This window comes from Vigna radiata, unplaced genomic scaffold (genome assembly GCF_000741045.1).
Source record: "Vigna radiata var. radiata cultivar VC1973A unplaced genomic scaffold, Vradiata_ver6 scaffold_391, whole genome shotgun sequence".
Taxonomy (NCBI): Eukaryota; Viridiplantae; Streptophyta; class Magnoliopsida; order Fabales; family Fabaceae; genus Vigna; species Vigna radiata.
Genome location: NW_014542627.1, coordinates 112,260 through 124,290, shown reverse-complemented (window position 1 = coordinate 124,290; position 12,031 = coordinate 112,260). Strand labels below are relative to the sequence as shown.

At 33.7% G+C, this 12,031-nt stretch overlaps 2 protein-coding genes across 2 annotated transcripts in view; both read left to right on the top strand.

Moving 5' to 3' along the window:
• Positions 1-370: 370 nt before the first annotated feature.
• On the top strand, positions 371-2,391 carry LOC106780550 (protein MIZU-KUSSEI 1). Its single transcript, XM_014668854.2, has one exon. The coding sequence runs from the start codon at positions 418-420 to the stop codon at positions 1,087-1,089; it is 672 nt and encodes a 223-aa protein (XP_014524340.1). The 5' UTR covers positions 371-417; the 3' UTR covers positions 1,090-2,391.
• Positions 2,392-2,731: 340 nt separating this feature from the next.
• LOC106780546 overlaps positions 2,732-12,031 on the top strand; it is a 91,832-nt gene continuing 82,532 nt past the window's right edge. Inside the window, exon 1 of the mRNA XM_014668850.2 lies at positions 2,732-3,177. Within this exon, the coding sequence (XP_014524336.1) occupies positions 3,069-3,177 (109 nt within the window). The 5' untranslated portion in view covers positions 2,732-3,068. The remainder of the gene's footprint in view (positions 3,178-12,031) is intronic.

Below are 12,031 nucleotides of genomic sequence, written 5' to 3'. Positions count from 1 at the left end.
TTTTTTTCCATAATATCACTGTTTTAACATTTTATCGTAACATAACCCATGACTAATTGATTCATCAATGACACCTCTAAATATGGAGAAGTATAAGACTAATAAATAAACTAAAGGACAGAAAATAGAAGGTAATTTAAACATGTAAATTGACCTTAATTACATTAGAGAAAGGGTTAAACTGACAGCAATTAGAGAAGTAGAGATAAAGGGTTAAATAAGGGTCGTGGAGAGAAGTTGGAAGCAGTAGAATAATAGTGAGAGTTGTTCTCATAATATAAATGAAGACATGCACGGACCGTACTAGCATGCACTCACATGATCCTACCCTTCAATTCGACCTTCCACAACCCGAACACCCGTTCTTCAAGAAACACCCATTTTACTACCACTTCCTTCTCACCACCGCTCACCACCATGGCCATCGACACCCTCCGTCGATTTTTTCTTCCGTGTTTCTTCTCTTCCAAGCAGCAACCCACCGTCCCTTTCTCCGACCACCATCTGCAGACCAAGAACCGTCCCTCCTCCCCGGCGTCGTCAACGTCCTCCTCCACCGCCACCTCGGCTGCCCCGCCCCGTCCCTCGAAGTCGATGGTGATCGGCACCATCTTCGGGAACCGCCGCGGGCACGTCTGGTTCTGCGTGCAGCACGACCGGCTTTCCGCCAAGCCCTTGCTCCTCCTTGAGCTGCCTCTCTCCACCGACCATCTCGTACGCGAAATGCGCAACGGCCTCGTGCGCATCGCGCTCGAGTGCTCCGACGCCGCCACGTGTCCCCTCCGCTCCGTCCCCCTCTGGACCGCATTCTGCAACGGCAAGAAGACAGGCTTCGCCGCGCGCCGCCGGGCCGGAGACCGCGTCCGCTCCATCCTCCGCACCATGCAGTGCGTATCCGTCGGTGCCGGCGTCATCCCCTCCGGCTTCTCCTCCGACACCTCTGAGGAACTCATGTACATGCGCGCCAACTTCGAACACGTCGTCGGCAACGCTGACTCCGAGTCCTTCCACCTCATCAACCCCGACGAGTGCCCCGGCCAAGAACTCAGCGTTTTCTTGCTCCGATCCCGACTCGCCGCCATCCGCTGAGTCCGCAACGAGTCGAACATCTTTCCGTTTCGGAGCTTTATTTATTTTTCGGTACAGAAAAAAAAGAAAGAAAAAGAAGTATGACAGAAACACCTCTTGGAAAGTATAGTTTTTCTTTTTTTCAGGGTCATTCCAGAAAGTTATTGGTTTTCTTGAAATTCCGTCGGATATTGATATCTTCCCGCAAATGTTGTATGGGTGACCATTGTACATTTTGCCGTGTTAATTTATTGAAGTTAATGACAACATCTTTCAAAGGATATATTTCCACAAAAATATAGGAATTAAGATCAAGCTTCTCTCTGATTATGAACTTAAGAAAGAAGTTTATTTGTTGATCATACATCACAACTATTAGTGATACTAGTTTAGTGGTTTTCTTGATTTTGGACGAGTTATCTTTTTTATTTTTACTTCTAAGATCTGAGTCTTGTAAAAAAAATGGTTTTTTTAAGAGGAAGGTGATGGGGGTGACTGTTGTAATTGTTGCCCATGTGAGTTCTGTGTAGAGCTGATGGGTTTTTCTAGGACTAATCTCATCGCCATTACTGTACTCTTTTTCGCATTTGTCTATAATAATAATAATAATGTAACAGGGTTAAACAGGAATGGTCTAGGAATCTTTGCTATTTTGTTTATGCTCCAGAATTATGAATTTATTACCATATCAGCTTTGATTCACTGCGATTTCTTCCCATTATTATATAAATCTGCGGTTCCGGAGCTTTTTCGTGAGATTCATTACTTGTTTAGCATGGTATCTTACCCAAAATGTAATATAGTTTTTCTCCAGAATTTGGAATATTTGATGGTACTGGTCATTATAAAACTGTGTAAATTGCTTGCTTTCTGGCTACCAATTGAATATATTTTAGCTTTTTCCTATCTTCTTGTATAATTTTTCCATGTTGAGTCATTCCAAATTTCTATTATTTTACAAGCCAGCACTGGTATAACATACTGTAATGTAATGTTAGAATACCAGCTAAGCTCCTACGGTGTGCTGGATAGGTGTGCTAGATGGGGTCGTAGTTGAACCATTCTTTTTCGTTGTACCTATGATTTGAAGATGGTGGCACACTAGTTTGGTGTCCACAAATCACTTTTTCATTCGAACCTTCTTCAGGAGATCTTAATAAGAATGATATGCAATTAAGAACTAGTCCTTTTCAGGAATTTTACCATCAACATTTCTTTCTTCTAATCTTTAATGAAGAAAGAACTTTAGCAATCATTGATGCAATTCCAGCACAACAAACGATACTTAGTTTAACTAAAAGTTCATAGAAATTTACAGCTATGTGTTAGCTAGTATCAGTTCATCAGAACTTATATATATATATATATATATATATATATATATATATATATATAGACACTCACACTTGAAGCAATCCAAAAATGGGGTTACTTCAATGCTGAGTGTTGGAGTTTTAAAGTGCAAACCGCATCACGTGATATACTGTATGATTGAGGACCACATGTTGGCCCACACTATCCCCCAAAGCAATACAACTGAAAAGTAATTGAAACTGCAATTATTTGGTGCGTATGAACACATGTTATGTTAGAAAGATAAAATTCTTCCAGTTCAAAATGTTACTGATAAAAATAGGCCAGCTAAGGTTTATTTATGGTAACATGTGATTGAAACAGGGAACACAAAATTATTAGTGGAAATGGTTGCCAGTCAAGGTGTGATATTTTCTTACAACTGTTCGGATTGCAACAACATACCCAAATGAGTACAAATCTCATGTTTTATGATGAAAGAAAGAGGCAAGGGCTTTTCTGAGGCCAATACGGAATAAAGAAAAGAACAATACGAAATGGAAAGATTTTATAATCTCAAAATCTATTTCACTGAAGATTTGGCAGAGTGGTTGTTCTTATGGTTTGCAGATGAGTGGCTATATTGGAGGTAGTCAGTGGCAACCTAAGGCCCTGTTTGGCGGTATCATTGGAGTGAAGTGCTTAAGATGTTGGAAGGAAAAACTGTGGTGAGAGAAACAGACATGTCAGAGAGGTTGAAGACCAATGTCACAGAATTAGCTCACCAAGCTCTCGATGCACACAAAGTTTCTGACTGTTCATTGCTCATTTCATCAAACAGATCAATCTTAAAATATCCAACCCATTTACTTTTTATTTTTCTTCTTGCTGTTCATAGATATGCATGTTTGTCTCATGATTAGTGAGTTGTCTATGAGTGTTCGTTCTCATTAGAAAATATGAGAAATTTTATTGGGTATTTTGAACTATTTTGTTGATAATTGTTTATTAATATCTAGCAATATTATTGGTTTTTTAATCGGGTAAATTTGTTTTTAAAATTATTAATAATATAGGTTTTTTTTAAAAAATTTACCTGTAGGATGAAGTTGTGTGTACAATCACGACTTTTTGTTTTGAAGATGACGATATCTATGTAAAGTTTTGAACTGAATTCGTCTCTTTAATAATTTTAGTATAGCTAAATTTTAAAATGAAGTCATTATTACTATAATTAATTTTGGAAAAATGATATTTTAACACAATTTTTTTTACACCATTTTGACATTGCACACGTGTCAAAATATGGTTGGACGATTTCAAATTAAAAAGAAAAACTTTGATTTTCTCTTCCAAACATGTCCTTGTCTCAGCTTTTTTAATTTGAAATCGTTCAACCACATTTTGACACGTATGCAATGTCAAAATAGTGTCAAAAAATGGTATTAAAATATCATTTTCCTTAATTTTGAATTGAAGTTAGTATTTTTTTTTTGCGACTTTAATGAAATTGATGTTTTTTGAATCGAAATCAATTACATTAAAGTGTTAAAGGAGTTAATAATTTTAGTTTAAAAATAATTACATTAAAGATAAAAAAGGGACATATGACAACTTCATGATGATGATTTCAGTTAAAAATCAATTATAATGAAGTTGTCATAGTGATGAGTTTTGTACAAAATTAATTATAATGAAGTCATCAACGGTGACGATTTCATTTAAACAAAAATGGTTATTCATTCCTTTTGACAACTTTAGTGTAATTAATTTCAGTTCAAAATCAATTACATTGAAGCCGCTAAAGAAAATGACGACTTTAATTTAAATTCAATTATATTGAAATTGTTATAAGAGATAACGATTTCAGTTCAAAACTTTAATTTATATAGAAGTCGTCTTCACTTCCATATATTAAAATTGTTTACTAATATGATGATTTCTTCAAAACAAAGTCATGCTTAGGTAAGATGGCTTGATCTGTTTGGTAATTTTTTTAAAGAGCCATATTGATAATTTTGAAAATAAATTAATTATTTTGGTTAAAAAACTTAAGATGATTCATATTAATTATACTTGTTGAAAAACTAAATTTTAGCACGTTAAAAAAATATATTTTAGCTTATAAGAGTATAAAATACATACAAAGTTGTTGTGGTTTCTAAAAAATTGTTTACAATGTTTAAATATTGTAGGGTACATGACATAGACCGAACGGTCTACATGAAATAGACCGAACGATTGGTATCCAGGACTGTTATTGATATTGGGCCAACGTTTGAGTTATTGGGCCAAGTCTAGCAGGATAGGGTCAATGACATAATCCGGCGGGTAATAAAATAATACCAGAATGATTAAAGGATATTATTTAACGATGATATATGATTAAAAATATTGATAAACTGTTTATTTAACTCTGAAGGTAAGTTGTTTTTATTCTATTGGATCTGTGCTAATTTAGGATCCATGGGATAACTTATAAATATAAAGTCAATGCCAAAAGTCGGGTACGTTCTACTGGATTCATAATACTCAATTGTGATAAACTCTTCACAAAACACTGAACATTCAATTGTGAGTAGAAGCTCTTCCAACACATGCCTAACTTGAGCGTCAGAGTGCCTTTTGCAGGTACCCTCCATTCCAAAATTGAAGCACTAGGAGCATAAGGTTCAAAGGTGTTAGCAAAAAGTTAAAGATGGAGTTTTGATGATGTACAAATTTGCATAGTACAAGATCCAAGAAGACTATTTGAAGATCCATTTTTGTTGAAAGCTTTTGTAATAATCAAAGTTGATGTGTTGTTGCTTAGGTATGCAATAGGGTTTGGTTCATGTACTCTATAAATGATTATTTGTTGTTTCGAATCAAACACAAGTTGTTCTAATCGATTAAACCAAGTTATAATCGATTAAAACGAGGCTGGCACTGCAAACTCAAATGGCTCTGGAATAGTTGATTAATTCAGGCTTTAATAAATTAGCTAATCGATTAAAATCAAGAATAATCGATTAATACTAGCCGTTAGAGGTTTCAGATTTGAAAAACTAGCCGTTGTACTCATTTTAATCGATTAACACTAATATTAATCGATTAAATGCGTTAAAATGGCCAGTTTCGAAAAATGGAAGAGCACTGGCTTGAGTCTATAAATTGGCTCATTGCTTCTACCAGAATCAACTCTTCCATTGCGCTCTAAATGATAACGGTTTAAAAACCGTTATTTTCATGCTTAAATTTGATAGTAAAACACACCCTTTATGGTTTAGAATGAGCTTTAAATCAAGTAAAACACTTAGTTGTGTCTTGTGAGAGTCAAAAGCTGGTTTTAGCGATATTATGCTTGTTTTACATTGTTTTGCAGGGTTTTTAGATGAATTAAAGATGGAAGTGAAGTAAGGTGGACTTAGACCCATGAAAGAAGGAGAAAAATGATGAAAAGAAGGGTCAAGCAAGCCGTTGAGCGCCAGAATGGTCCGTTCCGCGCTCAGAGCGATTAGAGGGAAACCGCTCAGCGGAAAAACTTACCGCTGAGCAGTCAAAGCGGCAAGAGGCAAACCGTTGAGCGGTGAACTTAGGCGCCTGGGCAGTTGTCTGTTTTTATTAGCTAGATTATGTAATCTTTCTATTATCTTTTTGGGCTTATATATAGCCTCAGTACGAATTAGAAGGGGATTCTTTTGGCAGAGAGAAACGTCCAGAGATATTCCACACACCTTGGAGGAGGTTCCTTGGATGCTTAGGCTCTAATAAACCAAGTTTAGGGTTATTTCTTCCATTCTTTCATCATATTTCATCTAGTTTCACCATGATTATGGTGAACTAAACCCTTTGTTATTGGGGAACAATGTAATCTTTTGAAACTCTCATATATTCAAATTCTTATTTATTTCATATGCTTGTCATATACTTAGTTATCAATTCATTGTTATTGGGTTCTCATCTTTGCTTTAATGCTTTTATTGTTTAACTCATTCATTAAAAGTTATTTGTCTTTATCGATATGGGGACGTACGATAATGTCATGAATTGGTGAGAAATTCCTTGATTATGCTAATATCGCCTAGGGATAGGGGTAAGATGGTCAATTGTATTTGCTTCCGATCACATTGCATTATTGGTTACTAGGGGAGGTTAGGGATAGCAAACCAGTAATTAATAATAGGCTCTTTTCACCAAGGGATTGGGTTAAGGGTAGACTAGAAAGTTTGCATGGCAATTGGATAAATAAGTGAAGTAAATAAGAAGAGTAGATATATGAGAGTGGATAAGATGAAATTGTAAACCCCAACAACACCATTCATCCATAGTTTCTTAAAACCAATTAAATCAACTGCATTTGCATGTTTATTTTTGTTCTTTGCATATAAGCACCAAATTAATTCTTTTCTCAAGTCTTACGCGATTTGTTTACATGAAAAGTAAGTCCTAAGAGTCCTTTGGGAAGAACGGTATTGGGTTTACCAATTATATTACTTGATAACGATCTGGTACACTTGCCAGTGACTTAACACTAAACATTTGAATCATTGAGAACAATATGTTGTTGCTGAAGTTAAAGAAACTCTTGCCTGTAAAGCTGTGAAGTGCTGGTGACAGAGAAATAGTTGGTTCATCCTTGGTGCAACTAAGGAGGTGGTTGGAAGAGTATCATCCTTCGTGAAGTATTCGAAGGAGGTGGTCATCCTTTGTGAAGACTCAAAGGAGGTGTAAGTTCATCTCTTGTGGTTTCAAGAGAGGTGGTTTTCTAAACTCTTAGAAATTAATTTTCTGCGTGACTATTGTTTGTAATTGTTTTGTGATTAGTGGAAAAGGTTTATCTTGTTTTTGAGATAAGCGACTGGACGTAGGATCTATGTGATCTGAACCAGGATAAAATCATCTGTGTAATTTTTCTCTCTTCCTTACTCTGAATATTTTACTTTAATTATCTGCTTAGTAAGTAAAATTGAGAAAAATAATTAAAAGGCACGAAAAAGAAATATAACCAATTCAACCCCTCTTGGTTTGTTATTCCACGCTAATAATTCCGCTGCAGCAATTCTGACAAAAGATCATAAATTGAGAAGACTACAATAGAAAAGATACGTCTCTCGGCTCTATACAATTCCTCACCAAAACAAGTATAATAATAAAAGTATATTAATATTAAACAATTCATATTTAAGAATAAAATGATAAATGGATTATACTTTTAAAAATAAACTATTTAAATTAGTTTTGAACTAAAATAACATCATCTTACACGTTTTTTTTTCAGTAAATTAGTTAACCAATTCTTATTTTTCATATGGAAAATGTTTTATTTTTTTTATATTAGATGTATCACTTGACAACTCTTTTTTTAGTATTTTAGTTATTAAAATAAGTTAATTTTTTTATTTTAAAAAAAAGAAATAAAAAAAATAGTAGATATAAAGTGTGTAAAAAATTGTTGAGTGTCAAAATAATAGTTTTCATGTTTAATTTGTAGGCATTTTCACTTCCGAGTGTCACTACTAAAAAAATACATTTCTTGCCAATTTTCTTTTGAATTATTTTAGAAAATACTTATAAATTTTGTTATGAATAATAATTCACAAGAAATTACTACCATTTCTTTATCGCAAAAATATTATGCACACAACATTTTTCACGAAGAATATTGTAGGAAATAATTTTGAATTTTATAATTTTGTAAGAAATAAATATTCAAGAAGGAATTATTTCTCAATTAAAATTCTTAGAAAAATAGAAAAAAAATCTTTTCCTCCAAAATTCTATAATAAATTTGCAAGAATTTTTTTATGAAATATGAAAAATTCTAATAATGTAAGAAGAAATTATATTTTATGCATGTCTTTTCGTAAATGTTTTCTTAAAAAATGGAGAAAGAAGTGAAGAGGTATAAATGTGGAATTAATATACTTTTCGAAAGTGTAAAATGACAAAAGTAAAAATAAAAAAATATATCGTATTTGCTTATTTGAAAAAAATATAAAATAGAGTCATTTACAAGAATGATACGTAAGGACTTGAAAAATGTTAAGTTTAAGATTATGTGTAGACGACGATAAGTGGACGATATGAGGAGAAACTCAATTTTTTTTATTATTAAAAAGCTTGAGCTATAAATAAAGCACTAACTGATCAAGTTTTATTTTATACAAATTACTATTTCCCTTAAATATATTCTTTTCCTCTTCCTCCAAATTCTTTCTAGAATTTCAATTAGTTTACTCATTTGTTTGAAGATCCAATACCATGATATGAGTCCTAAGGGTTATCAACCTATCCGATCAAAAGTTGAATCATAGCAATTTCATTTTTACCTTTCTCTTTTGGAGTTAGTCGATGGTATGCTTGCATGTAAGTGAGCCTTGCTTGCATGTGTCTCTTTGGATTCAAGATGAGTCTTTTCATGTTAAAGATTATTAGGATGTGTTCAAATCACTTATGTAAGTTTGTTTTTGTGTAGCACAAAATATTTTGTTATGAGTGCTTGTTGGTAAAGCTTACGAAAGAAAAGGGATCTTAAGACTATATAAGGGAAGCTAACTGTTTGTTTTTATTTTGTAGTTTGAATGTCTCATTGTTGAGTGGTTTTCTGTTGATGATGAAATGTGATGATGTTGCATGATTACTAATATGATTGATTTAAGAGTTTTAATGATGTTGTATGTTTGTTGTATGGTTGATTTGATGAAAGTATTGAAGAATATTAGTTGAGTCAAGCGGTTATATTGTAAGTAAATTTTCTAAAATAAGGAGTCAGTTGAAGGTGTGAGGAAACACTTAGGAGGGAGGGGAGAGGAGGAAGGGGTTGAATAATGCTTCCAAACTTTTCGCAACTTACGATCTGATTATGATATACGTTATATTTGTAGGATACTTTCATTTGGTTGATAAACACTGTCTTAGCAAAATCGTTTACTTAACCAACTTTATGCATCCTAGTTGAAGAGTAAATAGTAGACAAGTGTATGCGAGAGTAAGCTTTAAAAAGCTTAACAACTACATCGTCTATCAATAGAAGAAAACACACAAGATGTTTTATACTGGTTCCCTTATTAGGGCTACATCCAGTTCTCCTCTAAATTAACTTAAAGGGTTCCGTTAAATATTCAATGAAGTACAATTGAGTATAACTCACTCCTAATTAGCATAGTATTATTCACCATTCCTGATATCCCTAAACACTCTCAATCCCTTTGAGACTCGTTTAGTTTAGTTTCCCCCACTTCTGGTTATGTAATATTCTTCACCCAGTTATCTCTACAAACCAATCCAAACCTTGATAAGATAACCAATCTTGAAAGGCGAAACCCTTATGGCAAAAGAACTGCGTGTCAAGGATCTTGTGGGTGACGATGCTTCGTACTCGCCAGTAACACACAAATTTGTTTGTGTATCTTCATCACTGATCCACCTATCAAGATCAACAATTTGGGTCTTCTTTGCAATGCATTTTACACGTTTGGTTCATGAGAAAGAAGGCCTTTGAGGGATTGATTGTAATGGAGAGAGTTAGGGTTTGTGAAATTTGAAGAAAGAGGGAAGAATGGTTTCTAGGGATTTCAAATTTTGAAGAAGTGAAAACTGTTCGTGAGGAAGTGGAATGATTTGAATTTGAAAAGAAAAAAACTTCCTTTGTAGAATAAGTTATGTTTTAATCAATTAGGACTTTAGTGTAATCGATTAAAATAGAGGTGAAGGCTCATTTGTTGGTGTTTCAAAATTTTGTTGGATACATTCTATTTTAATCGATTAACACTTTAATGTAATCAATTAAAATAGAGAAAAGGCCCTTTGGATAGGAACTGCAAAGACTTTTAATCGTTTAAGGAATTTGGCTAATAAATTAAAACAAACAACATAAGTTTTAACAGTTTTAACAGTGGTTGGTAATTACAAATTCATTTAGAGTATGCAGTATAGAGGTATTTCCAATTCCTAGGATGCACATCCAACATCAAGGATACCTAATTCATTTCTAGTGGTGTAAAATCTATCCTTGGATAATGGTTTTGTAAAAATGTCAGTCTATTGATGAAATATGTCAACAAACTCAATTATACACCAACCTTTAGCTACATGGTCTCTTATGAAATGATGTCTTATCTTTATATGCTTAGCTTTAGAATGTAGGATTGGATTTTTGGTGAGACTAATGGTACCGGTATTATCACACCTGAAAGGAATTTCTTTTAGATAGATGCCATAATCTTCTAATTAGCTTTTTATCGAGATTGACTGAGCACAACAACTACCAGCTGCAATATACTCAGCTTTAGTATTGGATAATGCTACACAAGCCCGCTTCTATGAATGCCATGAAACTATTGAACAACCTAGTAAATGACAAGTGTCACTAATGTTTTTCTTATCAATCTTACAGCCACCAAATTAGAATCACTGTAACCTATTAGTGAACTGCTAGCACCTCTTGGATACCATAAACCAAGAGTTTTAGTTCCTTTTAGGTATTTCATTATTCTTTATACAATAGTGAGGTGAGATTCTTTAGGTCATGATTGAAATCTAGCATAAACACATACACTATGTATTATGTGAGGGTGACTAGTAGTTATATATAACAATGATCTAATCATATCTTTGCACTATATATACACCCTTACTAGCTTCATCTATGTCTAGATAGCAGTTTGTGGCCATATGAGTTGAGGACTCTTTGCACCCATCCATCTTATATTTCTTTAATAGTTCAATACAACAATTTGAATGATGAATGAAAATACCTACGAAATTTGCTTCACTTGTAATCCAAGAAAGAAGTTTAGTTCATCTATCATGGATATTTCAAACTCTTCTTACATACACTTAGAGAATTCTTGGCATAATAATGGATTAATAGAATAAAAATTTTGTCATCTACATATATTTGTATAAATAATAGGTCATTTCCATATTTTTTTTAATGAAAAATGTAGAGTCAACTTTACCCCTTTGAAAATTGTTCTTTTTTAAAAATTCACTTAACCTTTCATACCATAAGCGAGGGGCCTGCTTAACCCATTTATTGCTTTCTTTAACTTGAATATATGGTAAGGAAACTCAAAATCCTAGAGTCCAAAAGGTTGTTCTACAAAGACCTCTTCCTTGATATATTCATTGAAGAAAGAACTTTTTACGTCCATTTGGAACATTTTGAAGTTTAGCATGGATGTAATAGCTAGGAGGATTCAGATAGCTTCAAATGTAGCCATTGGTGCATAGGTTTCATCATAGTAAATTCCCTCTTCTTGACTATACCTTTTAGCAACTAGTCTTGCCTTTTTTTTTTACAATAGTCCTAAAATCATCAATCTTGTTCCTAAACACCCATTTTGTTCTAATTACCTGAAACTTCCATACATTTTTTCTCTTAAAATGATTTAATTCCTCTTGCATTGCTAGGTACGAATTTTCATCTTGTAGAGCTTTAGTTACATTTTGTGGTTCCACTTGTGACACAAATGCTACATTCATGCAGAATTACCTAGCTGTCTACTTGTAGATACCCTTTTGGAGATATCTCCTAATACATTCTCCATTGACATATCTCTTGGTGTTGTCCAATCTTTGGGTAGATTATCTATACTGTCTTCTGCTACCAATAAGGAGTATTGGTAAAACCTGAAGATGTGTTTTGATGATGCTGCAACTTGTAGATTTTGGATGTAGTAGGAAA

Bases quoted from the DNA above. Each gene is read 5' to 3' on its own strand.
- LOC106780550 (XM_014668854.2), top strand. From the start codon at position 418: ATGGCCATCGACACCCTCCGTCGATTTTTTCTTCCGTGTTTCTTCTCT.